A 20774-nucleotide genomic window follows, 5' to 3' on the forward strand; every position below is an offset into this window, starting at 1 on the left:
TTTCCCCATCATTTCTTACCATAACAGTGCTTCCACTGCAGCCAGGCATTCTGGGAAATGACATGCAAATGAGCACACAGCCTTATGCCTGCCATGTTACACAGCTTTTAAGCATAGTCAGTAAGCCCACTCACAGACAGCTATTTCGACCTTTTGGGTCTCATCAGTGTGAGGCTGGTTATACTGGCTCTGCAATTTGAAGCAGGAATAGGTTTCAACCACACCTTCAATAAGTTACGTATGCTAAGAGATAACGGCCACCCCACCTTACCTTCTTGTTTCAGCATTGTCCCTCATTCCCTCTACAGTGTAAGCTCTCACAAGAAGGCCCCTCATTGCCTCTTTGTATCTGTTTGACCATGTTTGTCTGCACTTCTATGTAACTCTTTATGTAGTATACACAATTCTGTACCACGCTGCGGAATATGTTGGCGCTTCACAAATGCACGATAATAATAACAATGGGGAAAAGCCGGGTTGCAGACCTGTCTGAGCCACGGGAATGTGCTCACGGTGGCGTTTTTATTTTCTGTTTTACATTAAGCACACTTTCAGGGCATAGCATCAACCAAAGATAACGGCTACGTACAGTGGAATCTAGCGTTTCCTTGTCTGCAGTGTCTTTGAATGTGTTTTGCAAAATTGCATGCCATAAACCAAGGCACACTGTTCATCAGACATAAAACAAGGTCACCTCCCTGATTAATAAGAAAGGCCAATTGACTTTCTGAGTATAATTTCTGTTTTCTCTGTCCCATATTTAGTATAAAATGTGAACGTACAGTATGAGCGGGGACTGTGAGCATGCATGTGTTTATTGGGATGGATTTTCAAACCAAAGTGATGAGGTTTAGAAGTGGCATGCAGGGGCGTTACCCAGTCTGCTGCTAACTTGATGGGTTCAACCATGCATGGTCACAGAATGTGACAGCAGAGATGGATGAAGAGGAGACCCTGGACTGTATGGAATCCCAACGTTAACATTAAGACACTTCTATCGTCTACAGCTACTTTTCCTCTTTTTTTTTTTTTTTTTAAAACGTGGCCTTGATCAAATGCCCGCAGAAGGAGACCTATGAATAACGTTGGCTGGCTGCGGTCAGACTCGTTTGGTAAGCTAGCAAAGCTTGTGTTCTGGGAGTTGGGAAGTGGGAGGGCTGTGTGCACAGGGAGTCTGCCTGAAACCTAGCTACACTATGCTGCTCACACCTCTGGGACTGGATATACAAGCTACTGTATTTTATTCCCACCTCTTCAATCACGTTTGTGGTTACAAAACATGACACAGATATATATGGCTTGATTTCTGAACATCAGAACATAGGTGGTTTGTGGCTGTTAGTCTGCTTACTGTATGTTAGGGTAGTCATTATTCTACGCCATGTGACGTGAGAGTAGAAACCAAATATCTAGTAGTGGTCTAGATTAACAAATACATTATTTTCCATTGAATTATCTTCATCTGTTTATTCTCTAATAATATGTCCATTAACACCTGGAATGCCAGAGCGGCTGGCAGGGCATTCAAGGGGTTAACGTGCAACATAAATCTCAGAGGACAGTATTATTTCAGACAGCAGACATGTGACAGTAGTAGTGCAGGGCAGATGTCCAGTGTTTAGATTTTTTCACAATGAAACAAGTTGGGAAGATAGCTGCACTTTGGTGTTTACTGCTAGGAAGTCACACTGTGCATTGCAATGTATAACTAATATGATAACACACTCCAGACTGCAGTAATAGAAAAACAAATCTTATTTTATAGAAGTCAACGTTTCGGTGCCATTGCTACCCCTTCTTCAGGAGTGCGTCATCATATTACTTATATATTTTTATGCAAGCAGCCTGCTGACAGCACCCAACATGTTTGGGAGAATGGAGCATTGGAGCACTCAGTGTGAATAAGGTGTATAGAATTTGCACCAATGTTTCCCTATTCTGTACATTGCAGCACACACACTGCAATACTTGGGTTTCAAATATAAGTCATTTCCATAAACACTCATGGCTTTATGCCCTATTAAGTTTGCTATCATGCATTCACTGACATTCCTCAAGGCAGGGGGTTGATTTATCTTTATTTCCGCTTTATGTTTGATTAACTTATCTTCTATTGCAAACCTCTGTATTAGGAAGTCTACCTTGTAGAAGCGGTGTGCAAGGTGGTCCCGTGGATGTTAATGTACACATAAATACAGAATTTATGGAAAGGTACTTATTAATAAAGCATGAAGGAGAGAAGTTAAAAAGCAAGAAGCAAAGTAGTACAAATAAGTAATTGTATAGTTGAAATGACCCATTTGCTGCTGCTCACTGTATGCATCAGTTGATTTGGCATTATTTCTCCTGGTTCAGCAGTTCCAAACTTGCTGAGATAAGCATGTACAGAGAGGAGCTCACACAGACATGTAAAGCAGGGGGGATTTGAAACATACATTTGGTGTCGGTGCAATTCCACATTCATATATTCCAAGTGCTACTAGTAGAAGAAAAAAAAAAAGTTGACACATTCTTCCTATTTGCTGTTTATTACTCTTCAAAATGATGGTACTGTGTCTTATCTCTTCTTTTGATTTGTAGAAGTGTTGTGATTCTTTGGTAACTGTTTTAAGAGAAAATATATAGTTACAGTTTTCTGAAGATGAATCATTTCTAGTAAGCAGAGCAGGTTATACTGTACTTTCTGCATGGGCAGGCTCCTTCTATCTGACTGTGTTTAATGTATAGCCCTTTGGAGATAACTATGTGTTATTTCTCCAAGGAGCAAGAGGCCCATTCATACACAGAAATATTACTATTGTTGAACTGTAGTGAGGAAATAGCAGGATTCAGTTCATAACAATTCCAGTTTTACGCCTCAATGGACTAGGAGTAGTTCTTACTTTATGCATGATGTAATATTGTATACAGAAGTAAACTTGCATCATCTTTGAATTTACTTCCACAACATGCACGTTTACACGTGTAAAGCTGAAATAAAGGCTCAATTATTCTTTACTTGTCTAAATACTTTATTACTGTGCTTATACAACAAAGCACTGGTGACTATATACCACGGAGCTCATTTCTTCTTGATCCAACATGTGTTAAGGTGTTTATCAATATAAAACATTATGAATACTTTTATTTTAAATATTTTTTTTTTGTGCTACACCTTTTTTTCTTTATGTGCCATATTTAATTCCTTTGTAATATTTGTAAGTGTAATTAAAAGTTCAATACTCATCTGTAAGTTTACTAAAGGCAAGATTTATTTCAATGGCATACCAATGGTTTGGTGAAATCGTCCTTCATCAGGACTCTGAAATGCTGACACGTGATTTAAATACACTTGTCTTTTATATCAACCTACCTATGTGCCTAGGAACTTCTTCTGTTGATTCCCTCTTGCTAACATCTACGTAGCATTGTCCTCCTCTCGGCATCTATTTTAGTGACCACTACCTTATGTTTTCATGTATGGAATAACATTTGCATTTGTCTTGCACTCTAAAGACTAATTCATCTGGTACAAATTTACTTTGATTTGCAAGATACAATTCAAATCATCCCGTAAAATTTCCAGACCAAGCCTGCTGTTATCATAATAAATATGAAAACGATATAGTAAAAAAAGAATGATTTGGCTCTGTCCGTGGTCTGGTCCTGAAATGTTTCTAACTGAGTGGCTGGTAGTGTGTGGGCATCTGACAATACATTTCATTCATGCTTCAATCACTTCGGGAGTATGGGGAGTATACGCTAAAGCATTCCCATATAGACTCAGTCTCTTGGCTTTAGCATTGTTCGTTGTCTAAGAGAGACGTTTTATAGGTAAGTGACTACATTTTATTATAAACTCAGTGCTCTAATATGACATTAGCTCATTGCTGGATAACACCCAGAATGATGAAGGAGATGCATTGTTTTGTGTGATGACACAAGCGAAAATAGGAACTACTCCTTGAGTTAATCTCTGCAGCAAATATTTAATGGACAATGCTTCGAAAGGCAACCACCCAAATGATATAATATTAAACAGCATATCAAAATGAAAAGTAATTGGAGTATTTCTTAGGATTGGTTTACTTTGCCACTACACTAATGACCATGTTATGATTCAGATATAGTGGAATATAAAGCACCGTAACTCCAGGCTAGTGCAAAATAGCCGGCCTGGATATGTTTTCTACTGTGTGTGAGAAGATAAACTGGGTAATTGAAAAAGTGTGTCATTTTACTCATCCAAGATACAGAAAATGAGTTGTAGCTTTTGAATAGAAATACCAAATTACCGTATATTTGTAAATATATAGTAAACGTCTGTTTGTCATTCAGCATTTCATTTAAGCAAGTATAATTATATTTATTTATTTATAAAATGTTTTACCAGGAAGTAATACATTGAGAGTTACCTCTCGTTTTCAAGTTTGTCCTGGGTACAGAGTTATGATGACAGATACATGGTTACAAATACATAGTTACATTAAGGGAGCAATGTTATACATTATATATATATATATATATATATATATGTTATGTATATTTATGTATATTTAAGTATGCCCCAAAGAAAGTTCTGCCAGAAGTTAGTTACAGCACATTCAAGTACAATGTAAATGTTAGACACAAATTGGCAGGCTTTTTAATCAACCAAAATAGAAGTTTAGTCTCACTGCAGAACACACAATTTAAGGAGGGGTTGCCAAAACCATGTAAATAATGTTGGTTTCCTCGATGTTGTACTTTTGATTTGTACAATATGTGAACATATTGCCTGCACTAGTGATATATAGTGAATATACTGTCCACCAGAATACACAAATATAAGAGCCTTTGCTATACTGTAGATGACCTAATGCATAATTCAGGATTATTGAATTATAAACATAATTAAATAAAATTAGTAACGTCAGATAATAATATTTTGGAAAGTCTCAAATGTTAAAAAAGCACTAAGAATAAATCCATGTCTTACAGATCAACTGATAAAACGGCACGACTGATGTTTCCAGTTAGACATGGCAAGATATGTTCAATACATAGGAATTTTCCAATTCTGCTGAATAGCATTTATATCATAATATTTAGCCACTTATCAAGCTTTTTGATGCTTTCTGTAGACAGACTTTTAGATATACATTGTATCTAACGTCTAGTTTTTCTGGAATGTGTAATATGACTTGACTTTCAGTCGTTGCAAACAATCATTCTCATGTTTATTAATAACATTCTTATTACCTGATGTTTGTAGGACAGTTTGTGTAAACAAAACAGATTTACAAACCTGGAATTTGTTGGAGAATGCACCTTTACATTTCCAGGATTTCCCCATTATTGCCAGCGTCTAAAACATTTAAAATATACAATGGCAGTGTAAAAAAAAAACAAAAAAAAACCCTTACAATTATGATTAAATTATTCTAGATTATATATTGTGGCAAATTAATTGGACTAGTTTTTTCAACTGCAGTTGATTACAGAGATGCTGGTCCAAATAAGTCTGATAATGGCGATTACAGAATAATGTGATAACACACGTGATATTATTCAACTTTAAATACACTGTATTTCATTTATATATGGTACTGAATAACCACCATTACTTGTAGGCTGGTCTCTTGCTACTAGCACCACAATCTTGTGAAAGGAGAGCTGCTGGGGTACTCCCGACCTGTGTAACAATAGTGTGTGCAGTGATGGGCGTGTCACTAACAAGTTGCTGTGCTATACTTGGCTGAGAAGAAAGAACACATTTAAGTGCAGAGCAAGAACAAAGTTATAGGGAAAGGCTTCCTTTCCTATTCTCTCTTAGGCCGAGTCAAGGGTGGATGCTACGCAACGTGCACGCACACGTCCGTCACAATGTCGGGTTGTTCGGTGGGAGTTTTCAAACGGAAAACTCCACCGGCGGCAAAGTGCAGCGTTGACGCTGCTACTTTTTGCCGCTACAACCAAAATGATATTTGGGGCTGCAGTCGCGTCATGTGAGCTGGTTCAGCGAACCAGCTCCGTGACACATTCGCCATAACCCCCCCCCCCCCCCAACGCCGACCCAACTCCTGCAGCCAAGGCACAGATCACTGAGCTGCAGGAGCGTGCGACAGAGGCGCACACGGACGCTCGCTCGTAGTATCCACCCTGAACTCGGCCTAACTCCTGCCTGATTCTAAAATCCATAGCATACTCAAATATAGTATATTTGTTAAATGTGCTGGTGTAGGGAGCTCAATAACGGCATATAACATTTTTATAGGATCAAATACTGTCCATCAGTCTATATTATCGCTAAATGAAAGGTCAACTATTTGCCTTGATATGCTGCATATGTGTCAGAATGATGGCAATGTGTAGCCTTGGCCACCTGTGTAACATATCTGCCCTTTATTGAAGGGATTTTATACAGTATGTGACATGCTTTTGTAACAATCATGTCACTTTAGTAAAGCCAACACTTTAAATGTGTTGCAAAACGTGCTACATAAAATCTCATGTGTAAAAAATGGCACAAGGTATTAGCTTATCCCCCTCTTGTCAGGTTATACCATTATTTTACTATTAGGATGTATGCAGAAGACGACCTAAAAAGGAATAGGATCTATTTTGTGGTAGAATCGCCTGTGTGAATACGCTGGTCCTTGTACTACAAAGGAATGGCCAGTGCTACATTTGCATAGATTATTGTGCAATTTGTAACTGTTCCATTCTAATTTTGGATACTATGAAATACTATTAATAGACCATATAATTAGAACTTAAAAAAAAGTAATTCTATCGGTGTCAGGAGGTCATGGAATACACACACGCTGTGTTATTATCTTGGGATTGTAAGATTGCTATCAGGTTCATTTCTAATTAGCATGGTATTAATAACTTGCAGGGCATCAATTATCAAAGTTTTTCTCGCACAAAATATTAACAATTCATTTATCAAAGAAGATAGAGCACTGTAAGGCTGCATTCCCGCTAGCGCTGAGCGGCCGGCGCTTACGGAGGTTACTTACTATATGTAAGTCCCCGCTCACGCTGTGTGCGCGGCGCTCGTGCGCGGGCACACACGCTCACCTGCGCTCGGCGCTTAAGTAAACAAAAAACCTATAATCACTCGCGCTCAACTACCCGCAATAACCCCCTCCCCCGCGCGCACGCGTCCATGCAGGACACCAGGCGCTCATGCTTGGAGCGCTCTCCAAGCATGAGCGCGCTCAGTGCCAGCGGGGACTCGGCCTTAGAAATGCAGTTACTTTCTTTTTTAATTCACTTTCTTCTCTAAACTGGGTGTTATTTTTTCACTAGTTGTACTTCAGGAAAATGTACTCATTTACAAAATAGATACAAAATGTACACATTTACCCTCAATTATTTAACTTATTCCTCACTTTGCCAAAGAAAAGCAATACACATTTCAAAAGAGAGGATACATTTACTGACCAGCAAATGATCTACAAAAGCCTTTTATGCAGGAGTTTTTGAAGAAGGAGCATGTAGTGTTAACTGGAATATTTGATTATTGGATACAAATACCATGTTTCTGAATAATAATATTAGCTATTTATATATGAATATTCAGAATGATGTTGCATTCTTTTCCCTTTCTTTGTTTAATACACCTTTCTACTTATTCTATTTGTTAACATGGATCTCACAGTTGTCCTTTGTGAAAATACTACTTTTGTTTTTTAGATCTGAAATTGGAAATGTGTCAAGCCTAGCTGTCACAGTTATGTATTTCAATAGTATTTTTGTGTCTGTTCCTTGCTTGACTATAATTCCTATAAAGCTTTCCAAAATACAGCAAATACTATGAGTAGAAAATATCACTGTTATATCATTTTTTGTGATGAGTAGCAGATAAATGACTTAGTGGCCTCCAGTGCAATACTGTGTATGTTGGGTACATAGTTAGTGCTCTATATGGGCCTTTTAAAACCAGATATACTTATAAGACTTGCCTAGGCGCCACAATTTCCTTTTAAAATAATAAATTATATATAAAAATAAAAAATAAAATGAAAAGATGTTACCCAACAGGATACTTCTCAAACCTTTCCAGGAAAATGTGCTAAGATTTTCCACGGATGCAGTCTTGGTTTGTTGTGGAAAGGGAGCGATCCAGTCAGGGATACATCATGTAAATAAAAACATATAAAACAATAATTGTGCAGTATTGTGATTATATATTGTCTTGTTTATGAATCTTGGCTCTAATAGAGAACCTACTTACAGCAACAGTAATAAATATTCGCTTTTGTCTGACTCAGTCAGGTAGTGAGGAATTGGTGGTGTTTCTTTAAGGTAAAAGTTAGCCTCATCCGGTCCTCGCACAAGCAGACTATTCCAGTTGATATAAATGCTTGAATCCACATATACCATACTGGGATTCAAGCATTTATATCAACTGGAATAGTCTGCTTGTGCGAGGACCGGATGAGGCTAACTTTTACCTTAAAGAAACACCACCAATTCCTCACTACCTGACTGAGTCAGACAAAAGCGAATATTTATTACTGTTGCTGTAAGTAGGTTCTCTATTAGAGCCAAGATTCATAAACAAGCCAATATATAATCACAATACTGCACAATTATTGTTTTATATGTTTTTATTTACATGATGTATCCCTGACTGGATCGCTCCCTTTCCACAACAAACCAAGACTTTTAAAACCAGAGACAGAACATGAAACACAGACAGAGCTCAGTGCACATCCAGTGAAACTTATACACGGTACAGTGCCAAAATATATATGTATAGATATCTATTAAATAAAATGGTCTTTTAGTTTAACATTTTGGCCAAAGTGTTGTAAGCCCCTGAGCCACTACACGGCAGACCACATCTCAAGGGTCCCTAACACTAATATAAATTCTTAATAACCTGTGCATTACCAGGAAGAATGATTTATAATAAATCTGTCAAAATTAGTTGCATAGTTCTAAGTCTGATTGAAGCTTTTATTAACCTATACATTACCAGGAAAAGCACTCTGTATTAGATTTGTCACAATCATACTGCAAGCAAGCAAGTTTCCCTGAGAGTGGGAGATGCTATGGAGTGAGCTTTTTACCACTTAAATGTGGGAAGGGGTGAGCTTCAACAAGATAGGAAGTGCCACCCTCCAATCAGCTAAGGCCAGCGAAACAAGAATTGTAAAACATACAGGACACCTGCAAGCTCATATTGAACCCCCAAAATAATGGTTGTTTTGGGGGTTCAATATGAGCTTTCAGGTGTCCTGCATGCTCTATATGGGCCTACCTGCATAATCAATGGCTGGAGGCAAGTCAAAAGGACAAGGCCATAATGTGTACAGGCTGGCGACCTTGACATACTACAGAGAATTCAGCAGATGTGTGCCTTTAACATCTGCCACACTTTCTTGCTACTAGAGGTTACATGACAACGTGAGCACAATGAAAGGTATCATAACCTACAGAGAATTCAGTAGCAGAATCGCACACACACACGCAGAGCCACACCACATAAATCACACAATTACTTGCTTTGTGATTTACCCACATTTTGTGGTCTACATATAAAAAATCAAATGATTGCCCACACAAAAATGTATAGTTATCCGTCTTTTTACCTCTGTTTGCTGAATCACACACACATTCTCACACTGACACTCACAGCCCACAAACATATACAGACGTAATCAACCACAAATATATACACACTCTCAGCTACAAAGTAACTCAATCTGAAGCACCCACAAAGTCTCCCCCCACACATTTATGTAAACAGAATCATCTCCATAACACAGGGGTGCACAAATTATTCTCCCTGTGCCCCTTGTCTGCTCTCACGCCCTGGTCACGCCACCCCCCCACCCCCAGCTTGGCTCTGGTGTCAAATGACACTGTGGGGGCATGTGACGTCACATTGCCATGGCAACACAATGTCACGTGACTCTGCGGCGTCATGTGACACCGGGTTTCCATGGCGACGCATTGCTGGCAATTTAAGATAAATAAAGTTACAGAGGCCTCGTGCGATCCCCGGCATTTATTTGAAATGCCTTTGGGGAAGTGTGGGGCCTTTGTAACCGCCGCACCCCCCCTTTAGAAAATCTCACGCCCCCCCATGGGCCCCCTTGTTTGCACACCCTTGCCCATAACATGTAAACACTGGATCACCCGAAAACACGCATACAAACACTCACATAGAGTAAACTATTCACCCACAAATGTAATTGTCACCCATAAAGACATACTGTACATGCACTCACTTAGCCAGAAACAAATACATCCACATACATATGAACACACTCAACCACCCACATACTCTACAAGCACTCTGTGAACCACAATGACATGTACATGCCCACAGGCACATTTGCACATTGAATCCTCCACAGGCACTCTTCATACACTCATTACACTTCATTACACTCTTCATACACAAACACTAACATCTACAAACCCATTCTAATCCATCCTTAAACCCATATACACTTAATCAACCACACGCATAAGATTAATTACCCATAAACACAAAGTCAGTCACCTCCAAACACGTAAATACAGGCAATACACCCTAAATTACACACATACATATACTCAGTCATAACATAATCCTGTACAAGCATACACACACACACACACACACACACACACACACACACACACACACTCAGTAACACACACCCACATACACACACTCATGCTGTTACAAACACATGCTCAGTTGACAAGGTTATGCTGTCTGGCTGGTCACCTGTTTTATTTTCCTCCCTTATGAGGCAGCACAGATCTCTGATCAATTGACCTCCTGCTGTTTGTGTTTATCATCTGTACCCTGTCACTCACTCTTCTCAGCAATGAAGGGCAAAGTGGGATCTACCTCAAGAAAGTGACCAGCTGGCTGCAGATTCTAATGCAGTTGATTAACTGAAGAGAGTATTATAGCCATGTCCAATCTAACAGATACATCATTCCAAACTGCCTAGCAGCAATTGAGCCTTTTAGTGTTGGACTGAGTTATCAGAGGCCAACAGGGGAAACACATGGAAGAGGCTTACTAAAGGGCCATAAGTGACAACAAGTTATAATAGTCTCTTTACTAATGCATATAGGGTCACACATGCATTCACTCACATATACGTACACATATACATGCATGCAATTCTCGATGTACACACATAATTGCATACATACTCAGATATATGCACTCATACATACATACATACATACATACATGCACACAGTACATAAATACTGTACATGCTAAACAGACAGACTGCAGATTTTACTCAAACTGTCATTTGTCTCCCAGTCATTCTGGGAAACGGAGAGCCCACCCAATGCCAGGGTCTATTGCAGATCTCCTTGACTCTATGGTGGGCCAGTCAGAGCTTGAAGCCTTATATCCATTAAAGCTTCAACACTAATAACAATTAAGTTTAATACAGTTGTTTATTATGAATACATAGCCCCATAATTACCTCCATGCTAGAGACAATGATTTCGAAAAGCTTCAGTTGTTAATCTATTCGCTTTTAGAAGGATCAGCAATAGACTGACTCAAAGTCTGACTGCATTGATTAAAAATGTTAGCCATAACATGTGTAATCTATATATTTACAATTAAAGAGCAATACAAAATTACATTTGAAATCATAGTTATTCTTAATTTCTACTCTGGAATCATGAGGAAGCAATCTTTTCACCATCCCTAGAAGACATTTGTGCATATGGGGACATTATATAATGACGTGTAATTAAATAATTGAGCACACCTTGTCTGATTAATGTCACTTTGTTCATTTTGTAGGTTAGAAATCATAAACAATGGGCGACTGGAGTTTTCTGGGGAGACTACTAGAAAATGCACAAGAACACTCCACGGTCATTGGCAAAGTTTGGCTGACAGTGCTGTTTATCTTTCGGATCTTGGTGCTAGGAACAGCGGCAGAAGAAGTCTGGGGGGATGAGCAGTCGGACTTTACTTGCAACACTCAGCAACCAGGTTGTGAAAATGTCTGCTACGATAAGGCCTTCCCTATTTCCCACATTAGGTTCTGGGTGCTCCAGATTATCTTTGTGTCCACCCCCACCCTCATCTATCTGGGCCATGTCCTGCATATTGTGCGGATGGAAGAGAAGAAAAAAGAGAAAGAGGAGGAGCTGAAGAAGTGCATAAAAGCTAATGACGACAAGGAGCTACTCCTGAGGAAGGGAGTTGAGAAGAAGGAGAAGCCCCCTATAAGAGATGAGAGGGGGAAAATCAGGATAGGAGGGGCCCTTCTACGCACTTATGTCTTCAACATCATCTTCAAGACTCTGTTTGAGATTGGCTTCATTGTAGGACAGTATTTCCTCTATGGTTTTGAGCTAAAGCCCCTTTACAGGTGCAACCGATGGCCTTGCCCCAACACTGTGGACTGTTTCATCTCCAGACCGACGGAAAAGACAATTTTTATCATATTTATGCTTGTAGTGGCTTGTGTGTCTCTTTTGCTGAATATGTTAGAGATTTATCATCTGGGGTGGAAGAAGCTCAAGCAGGGCATGACTAACAAGTACATGCCTGTCCCGGCCTGCAACAAAGCAGAGCCACCCAGCCCGCTTCCGCGAACTGTCCCTCCCAGTATGGCCTTTCCACCATATTACAGCAAAGTGGCTGCTGCACCTCCCATCATGCATCATGTGTATGCCAGGTCCCCTTTGTCTGACTTCAAAATATCATCACTGGCTGAGGAGCATCTTGAGCCATCCTACTTCAACGGCCACCATGAACACCACGCATTGACAACTGAGCAGAACTGGACCAACCTGGCAGCAGAGAGGGAGAGGAAGCCCGGGTCAAGCAATGTTAGCGCCTGCAGTGCTACCACCTCTGCCCCGAGCAGCTTGAGAAACGAAGGGGGCGGGGAGGAGGTGGCAGCAGTGGTGACAAGGAGTGGAAGCAGCATGAGGGTGGAAGTAGAAGAAAGGCCAGCGACCACAACAGTGGAGATGCACAAGCCACCTGTGCTGATAGACACAAGAAGGCTCAGCAGGGCTAGCAAGTCCAGCAGTAGCAGAGCCAGGTCAGATGACTTAGCCGTCTAACAGTGGAGCCAGAAACCAGCAAATAATCTAAATGTCAACGCAGAACTTGCAGGTTACACAATAAATAGAAACATAAATAAATAAAACATACTCCATTGACCTGTTGAGTGCCAGCAGTGCCTTCTGCAGGCATCAATGGCACTGAAGGGGTCTAAAAAAGTAAATCAGTATGTATGATATAAATACACACATAGGTGACAGAGTAGTAAGATGGGGAACAAGGTTTTTTTTTAATCTATTCCCTAAATTCAAGCTTGCTGTTACTGCACACTGTGAGTTGTAATGAGCATTTTGTCATTTTTAAAAACTAATTTTGAGATTCAGGGTGAAAACTCTTGTTTTGCCTGTCTGAGCTGCTCTTGGGCAATTCATTCAGTAAAATATCATTGTGCAGGGTTCCTAACTTCATATTTCAGCTGAGACCCAGATAATAGCACTTTGATGAAGCCAAGGAGGGAAGATGGAGGGAACTGAAGACTAGAAACACAGAAGTCCAGATTCACAAAGCTCTGTTACTTGACTTAACGTTACTTTAACCTACCTTCACTTCACGTTAAGCCTAACCATGAATCTTCAAAGCCCAATAACGTAATGCTAAGGCATGTTTTCTCCCATAAAGAGCATAGTGTTAACTATAACAGCTATTAGTGATAATGACAAACAATGCATATGCAAATGAGGCACTGCCCTAGCATCTCATATCCAAAAAAGTCTGTTAAGCTTAACACGGGGACTTCACATTGCGTTGACTAGGTCATACTTAAACGTGGCATCACTCAGACCCCAAATTAGGGCTTCTACAAGGTCTGGATGGATATTATGCCACGGTTAAGTGTGAGTTCACCAACATAGCATTCTGTTCCTCTCACAATTTGAGTTCAAGACCCACGGTCTGGATCGGAGTAACGCTAAGTCATACTTAACATCACGTTAATGGAAGAGAACACAATGTTATGCTACTACAACAACATGTTATGCTCATGTAGAACTGACATTGTTTCTGCATATATTTAGCTTTGAGGATATGTGTTCATCTCAAGGAACATAACGCCCGTTCTTGTTTTAGGTAACATCGCGTTATGAGCCCTGATTTACCTGAGCTTTGTGGATCTAGCCCTGTGATGGGTATGTATATTAAAGCACAAGCAGCCCTAAAAATGTAAAGTGACACTATTTGGACCATTTCTACATAAGGTCTGTGTATCAACCCTGTCTACAACAGCTTTGGGATATTTAACAAGAACATTATTATACTGACAGGAACAACGTAAAACTGATCCCAGTGTATCTGATACATGCACACATTGTTCAAATAACACAAGTAAGATGACATCATCATTTACAGGACCCCTTGTACCACGACAAATTACTTAAAACCAGAGACATTTGGTTCTGTTGACATGCCCATAGTCCCTGTACTGTAATGTATTTATGTATGAGCTTTAAGAAAACAGGGTACCAGTCGATATATGTATAAAAGGAATTGCATAGTAGAGGGGGGCTCAACTCCAGTCCTTAAGCCACCCCCCAAAGGTTAGGTTTTCAGAATATCCCAGCTCCAGCACAGGTAGCTCAATCAAAGACTGAGTCACCTGTGCTGAAGCAGAGATATCCTGAAAACCCGACTTGTTGGCGGTGAGGGGCTTGAGAGTTAAGCACCCCTGGCACAGTAGAACAGTACAGTAGACTGACTGAAGTTAAATAGCTTAGATAGTAGTTATCTGAACTTGTAAACGGCACAGTTTAGGGAACCTTGAAAAACTGAAAACAATTACTTCCGTAAGAGATATACAGCTTTGAGAACCGAATCGATACCTACCGTATACAGCGGAGACATACCCCGGTCCTCATATAACAAGAAAATATACTGGCAGAATCATTTACTATTAAAATCAACATAAGATGATTCACTGACATTTGATTATAAGTGGTTGCAACCCCCGAAGTTTGGCTGAACGTTTATCAGATGTAGCTTGAAAATCTAAAAATCTACATATATGCATAAATAGCAACGCAAAAATTACCTACTAAAATATATAATAAGATGACCGAGACAGCCCTGCCTTTTCCTGAGGATTTGCTAGCCCGTGGACAGCCTTTTAGATTGGTGACTGTCAAGTATCGGGTCCCAGAAGTTACCGTGTGTTTTTAAATTATTGGCCCTTTTACATTTCCTGAGAAGCCATGTTGCTCCTGCTGGAGAAGGGTTCAGCTCTGGGGCTAAAATCTCCTCCAGCACTGCGAAGTTGGCTTCATAGCACAATAAGTAGGGATGACAGCATTTTGATTCACAAGGAAAAATTGAAGTAAAGGGTATTGCTGCTCTATGTTTAATGTGTCATATTCTATGGACATTTTGTAATATTCTGATGCTACCTTTTGAAAGGTGTTTAGAGGGGCAGTAGGTAATATTTCAGTTCACGATTAGTTGCAGGTGGTGATCTCTATAGTCTGTAATATATTGTTAACTAACATAAAAACAATTCAAGAAGAGACCTGTGATGGTTTCCATAGCTCTCGTACCAAAACAAAAACCTCACAATTTGTAACAAATCTAATTTCTGTTTTACATATCCAGGACCAATACGTCTATTAAAATTAAAATCTATTTAACTAAATTTAAGAAAGCAGCAGAAACTGCGCAGTACATAGACTTTTGATCAAGAGAAGGAGCGGCTCAGTGAGAAAAGACACTGACTCTGACACTGAGTTTGAAGCAGGGGAACCTGGTTCAATTCCCGGTGTTGGCTCCTTGTGACCTTGGGCAAGTCACTTTATCTCCCTGTGCCTCAGGCACCAAAATCATAGTTTGTAAGCTCTATGGTTTAGAGACTGTTTTTGTAAAGTGCTATGTAAAACTAGCAGCACTATACAAGAACAAACTATTATTAATCAGGACAGATATGTGGATGTATTTAGAATCTTAAATCGCTTGAAGATTGATTTTCAATCATATCAATTGAACTGTTTGGTAAAAAAGGCAGCTTTCCTTATGACAAACTTCCTTAAGTGCTTTCTAGATATATTTTTTTTAAATGCAAGTGTCCTAACAATTTAGAAATTTAATCAAGAACCATATTAAATATCTAAAAATTAAAAAGAAAAGAAAATTCAGGATGTGGAATAACCTTTACCAATTTTAACACTGAGTCTGTTATTAACGTTAAAGGCAGATTTCTCCCATTCAAGTGTGATACATCGGATCGTGCTTTGAGGACACCGGGGCTGAGTATTATCTGTTTTTAGTGGGGGTTTTTTTATGTATGACAATATGCCAGTAACACAACACTATTTGTTAGCAGACCAAAACATCCTAATTGTAAAAAAAAACCCAGAACATTTCACCTTTTCTTGTAATTTTTTTTTACCTACAGAGTTGAATCCAGTTTTTTAGCATCAACAGTTTTTGCTTAACATCAAAAAGTTGATCTGCTGTCTTATGGGCCTGAATGAACTGTATTCCTAACAATTAATGGTAAAGAGGAATCAAAATTTATATTTAGTTAATTTGCTATGAAGGATTACTATGAAACATTACCAATGTTTCGTTTAATTTAGCTAAAGTATCCAGTCTTATCAGCCGGAATCCAACACGGGAACGATGTTTTCATTGGGGATATTTTAATGGCTGCTCCTCTCTTTAACATACTCTTTTGTGTTGAAACATATCAAGAAATTCCATGCAGAAAATAGAGTATGGATGTAATATACATCAATTTACACGTGTTGATTTATAAAGCTGGTTTGTTATGTGACACAGTTATATTGCTAAAGTGATGCAAGCCAATTAAATCCGTGGCTCATATGCTTCATAACGACACAACAAACAAAATGGTGTAAACATGTTGAGTTTGGCATATCTGCTCCTCACTGGTTTCTAATAAAATACCTCCTTTTTTTCCTTTTTGTTAGTGATCCTTCAACTAAACTCATTTTTTTTTCAAACTACAAGCATTAAATCATATACATTCTGCAACCCCCCTCCAAAAAGTAAATATGCTAATGAATCTCAGAAAGGAGGCTTTGAATCCCTTCAGATGTGCTGTATACCTTACTAAACTGTGCTGTTAATCCTTATCTTAGTTAATAGACTTTAAGTTGCATTAATAAATTGTACCTTTTGTTGGGTAGCAGTCAATGTAAATAGTTTGTTCGTACAGTAATGTAAAGCAAAGCTACAACTCACACGTTGTCTTCCAATACTTCTTAATTCCAACTACTTTTAACGTCTTGGTTACTCACTGCTACTGTGTTCCAGTGAGACCATTGCTTTGCTAAATTTGTATCACGATTCGCCTTAGAAGTAAACATTTACATGGGTTTGCTTAATTTCTAGAGATCAAAATCCCCATATTTACTAAGCATCATTGTGCCATTAGACACCTCCAGGAGCTGGGAGACATCACACTGCCCATTGACATGAATAAGCTGTAAAGTGTCTTATGGCAGAAGACTGATTAGCACGTAACCCCCCCAGGGCACTTATAATCCAACACATTTGTAGTGATTAGTTTCAGATAATAATAATAATTAAAAAAAAGATCTACATTTCAATGTTAAACAGTAATAATGTGATGTACCTGAACAATTAGACAAGCCTATGAGAAACGAAGAAGTATATCGATTTTTTTCCCAAGGTAGGTCATGACCATTGGATGGTGATCTTTGTCACACTTTCAGGTCAGCTGGGTTTAATGCACCATATCTAAAGCTACATTTAGATCTTAGCATCTCAAAATGGTAAGAGATTACCCTTCTGATTGTGTGAACCAGTGGGGCTGTTGGAGGATTGCTACCTACTTAGATAACCGGATCGAATGCCGAATTGTTTTTAAATTCCAAAACATAGAAAGAGTTGCACTTTGAAAACTACCAGTAATGCAGTATTGTTGTGTTCCCGACAATTTATAGCTCGGTTTATCTGAGCACATTCATGATTTAGGATTTTTGTTTTTAAAGAAATGTATTTATGATCTGACCTTTTTTTGTTCTTTTTTTTTAACATGTTTTATGACATTAAAATCTTATATTTCTCCAAAATGATGCAAGGCGAGCTTTGCTGTCAGCTACATAAAAGTGTTTTATCTATTTACTTACCTAATTATCACCGCTACATAAACAGCAACAAAAGTTGTTTTGTTGTAACCAGGGTTTTTTTTTCTCACAGAATTGTTTTTGATAGATTTAATAGATGTCTGGGGACGTTTTCACGAAAACAAATAGCCGTTAAGACCTACAATGGCTTTTGTACTTTTACCCACTTTACTGCATAATTTACGAAGATTATAAATGATAAATACACATCTATTTTTTTTTTTTTTTTAAATAAAAATAATTTACATTTCAAGCTTGCTACATCAAGATAAGCTTTGTCTCTAAAAGCTCCTGTTATTAAGGTCAGAATAATGCACTGTGACTTATTTTTATTTTCTTAACACCAAAGAGTAGGACCACTGAAATAACATCAATGTACAAAAAAAAAACAAAAGAAGTTTTAGGTCCTTTTTTTTAAAAGAATTTACATTATTATTTTTCATTTTGTCAAGCCCCCTCAGTACAGCTAAAAGGGGATTTTATTCTTCAGGTGTTCTTGTTTTATTTGCACCAATTTTTCCTGTGAAATGTGTGCAATCTATATTTGTAACTTTGGTTTCTTGAAGTTTACATTCATTTATTTAAATTTCTTAATTGCACATTAGGAACAAAAACACCGTTTTTGAAGTTTACGTTGGTATGACAAATTTAACAATATTGACCTGAAATGTGTTGAATCTAAAAGCAAATGTCTTAAGGAAACACCGCAGCGCTTCAGATTTAAGACTGTACATTTAAATAAAGTTTTTTCATTTTTGCGACATAGTTATTGCGTCATCTTCCACCATTGGTTTAATGAGCAACATTTAATCCAGTTTTGCTATACGTTTTCCTTTCTTGTATTTGGATGTCTAGTGTCAAAAAAGAGAAGTTACATCATTCTCCCCAGGTGCAGTCCCACAGCAGACCAACATTAATTAATAGCACTAATAGGTTTAATGAGGTACTGTATTTCTTGGGGATTAGTGTTTTTCAAAATAGATTTGTATAAGTATTTAAGCTATTTCTGTAAGACTATTTCTGTCTTAATTATTTCCATTTACGGCAAATAAAATTACCACTTGTGAGCACATTTATGTCTCAGACAGGTCTGCCACCCTATCTTTCCCCATTATCTCTTAGCATACAGTGCTTCCACTGCAGCCAGGGATTCTGGGTAATGACATGCAAATGAGCACTCGCAGCGTGTCACTATTTACTTCTTGTCCATATTAACAGGGACCCCTACAAGCTTATGCCTGCCGTATCACGCAGCTTTTACTACAGGAAGTCTGCAGAAGATAAGCTTTTGTTTATCTTGATTTAAATTACGGATATCTCAAGAGGAAAAACTAGAAAATGTGAAGTGTCTGAGGCAGTACTTAACATGCAAGATGTGCAAGGTAAAAAAAAAAAAACCAAAGAAACTTCAACAACGCCCAATCCAATGTTCAATAATAATTATAATAATAATTAAAAAAAATACTTATACTGGTCAGACATCAGTTCCCCAAAATGTAACCCATTAAACATAGAACTGCCTTTAGTTCACTTTGGTCCTATGTTTGACTGCACATTTACAGCAACAGTTTATATTTTAAGTCCCACTTGAAAATGTGTCAATTGCACTTGCGATCCTCCATGACCCTTTTTCTATATAAAGAACAGGGCAGCACAAGTGTGTTCATAGGGAAAACTTGGTCTGCTTTCCCTGGCAATATTCTGTCTTCTAAGATGACCAGGAAGGGAGCTGCCCTTAAACTCTACGGATCCCAGTAGGGTGGGAAGTCACATTAATCTAAATAGAAGTGAATTATCTTGAGCACCAGGATGTGGGTTTGCAACGCATTGAATAGGATATCAATGTTGGGCATTCATACAACCGACCAAGCCAGATTTCTGGATTGAAGCTTCTACAGATGGGCTGCTATCTTTAATTAGGCAGAGATTTGTGTGAGGGTCACAAGTGTTTAACAATACCCAAATCACTCAACAATGCAGCTTGTTCATTTTTGTGGAAGGAGAACCTTCTGCCCTATGAATTTTTGTTGCAGGTTACAGATTTTTACACTATACATAATACCACGAGGAAAATGTCTGAAATTGCTGTTGTTTATGGCTAAATATATTTTTCACATATATGTAAAAAAAACAAAAAAAAAAAACATTTTGGACTCAAAGATAAAACATTGGAGATTTCAGCCCACATGCATCATTTCAATAAATATGTACGAGGAAAATATTTGTCCTCATATAATTTGATTCACATAAATAAAAGTGTGTGTTGCAGCTGAAAGCTTACACAGAGGTTTACTGTTGCCTAAAAGGATGTTTGTCTTTTTTATTACAAAAGCCTCATTAAATAAAAAAAAAGGAAATAGTTTTCTGGGCAGTCAGGGACTTGTAACAATAAAAGCAACGACATGTTTAAAGTGCTGTCTTTATAAGTGCCTTGTGTATTCAATTCTGTAAGGACACGTTGATGTAAATGTTAATTTACCTCAAATGTTTACAAAAATGTTACTAAATAAAAATTTTTGTACCATAAAGTTGTCTCTTACATTATATCCTTTGGGGATTACACCACATTCAAAAACTTGAATAAATCCAAATAGATCCTGGTGTATAGGGCATTAACCCAGCAGGCCCCATTACTATTTAAAAACAAC

The 20774-nt window shown here is 38.3% G+C and overlaps 1 protein-coding gene across 4 annotated transcripts; it reads left to right on the plus strand.

Annotated features, from left to right (window-relative positions):
- The first annotated feature begins 924 nt into the window (after nucleotides 1-924).
- On the plus strand, nucleotides 925-19532 carry GJA3 (gap junction protein alpha 3). 4 transcript variants are annotated; one of them, XM_075592303.1, is made up of 3 exons: nucleotides 925-1112; nucleotides 11753-13010; nucleotides 14099-19532. In XM_075592303.1, exons 2-3 carry the CDS (start codon nucleotides 11770-11772, stop codon nucleotides 14100-14102), a joined length of 1245 nt encoding a protein of 414 aa, XP_075448418.1. In that variant the 5' UTR covers nucleotides 925-1112; nucleotides 11753-11769; the 3' UTR covers nucleotides 14103-19532. The 4 variants fall into 4 exon arrangements, with proteins under 4 accessions (XP_075448418.1, XP_075448414.1, XP_075448415.1 ...); XM_075592299.1 differs by having other exon boundaries at nucleotides 11753-19532; XM_075592300.1 differs by lacking the exon at nucleotides 925-1112 and adding an exon at nucleotides 1851-2547 and having other exon boundaries at nucleotides 11753-19532.
- The last annotated feature ends 1242 nt before the right edge of the window (nucleotides 19533-20774 follow it).

This window comes from Ascaphus truei, chromosome 3 (genome assembly GCF_040206685.1).
Source record: "Ascaphus truei isolate aAscTru1 chromosome 3, aAscTru1.hap1, whole genome shotgun sequence".
NCBI classification, from domain to species: Eukaryota; Metazoa; Chordata; class Amphibia; order Anura; family Ascaphidae; genus Ascaphus; species Ascaphus truei.

Excerpts from the sequence above, each read along its gene's own strand:
- GJA3 (XM_075592299.1), top strand. The coding sequence starts at position 11,770 with ATGGGCGACTGGAGTTTTCTGGGGAGACTACTAGAAAATGCACAAGAA.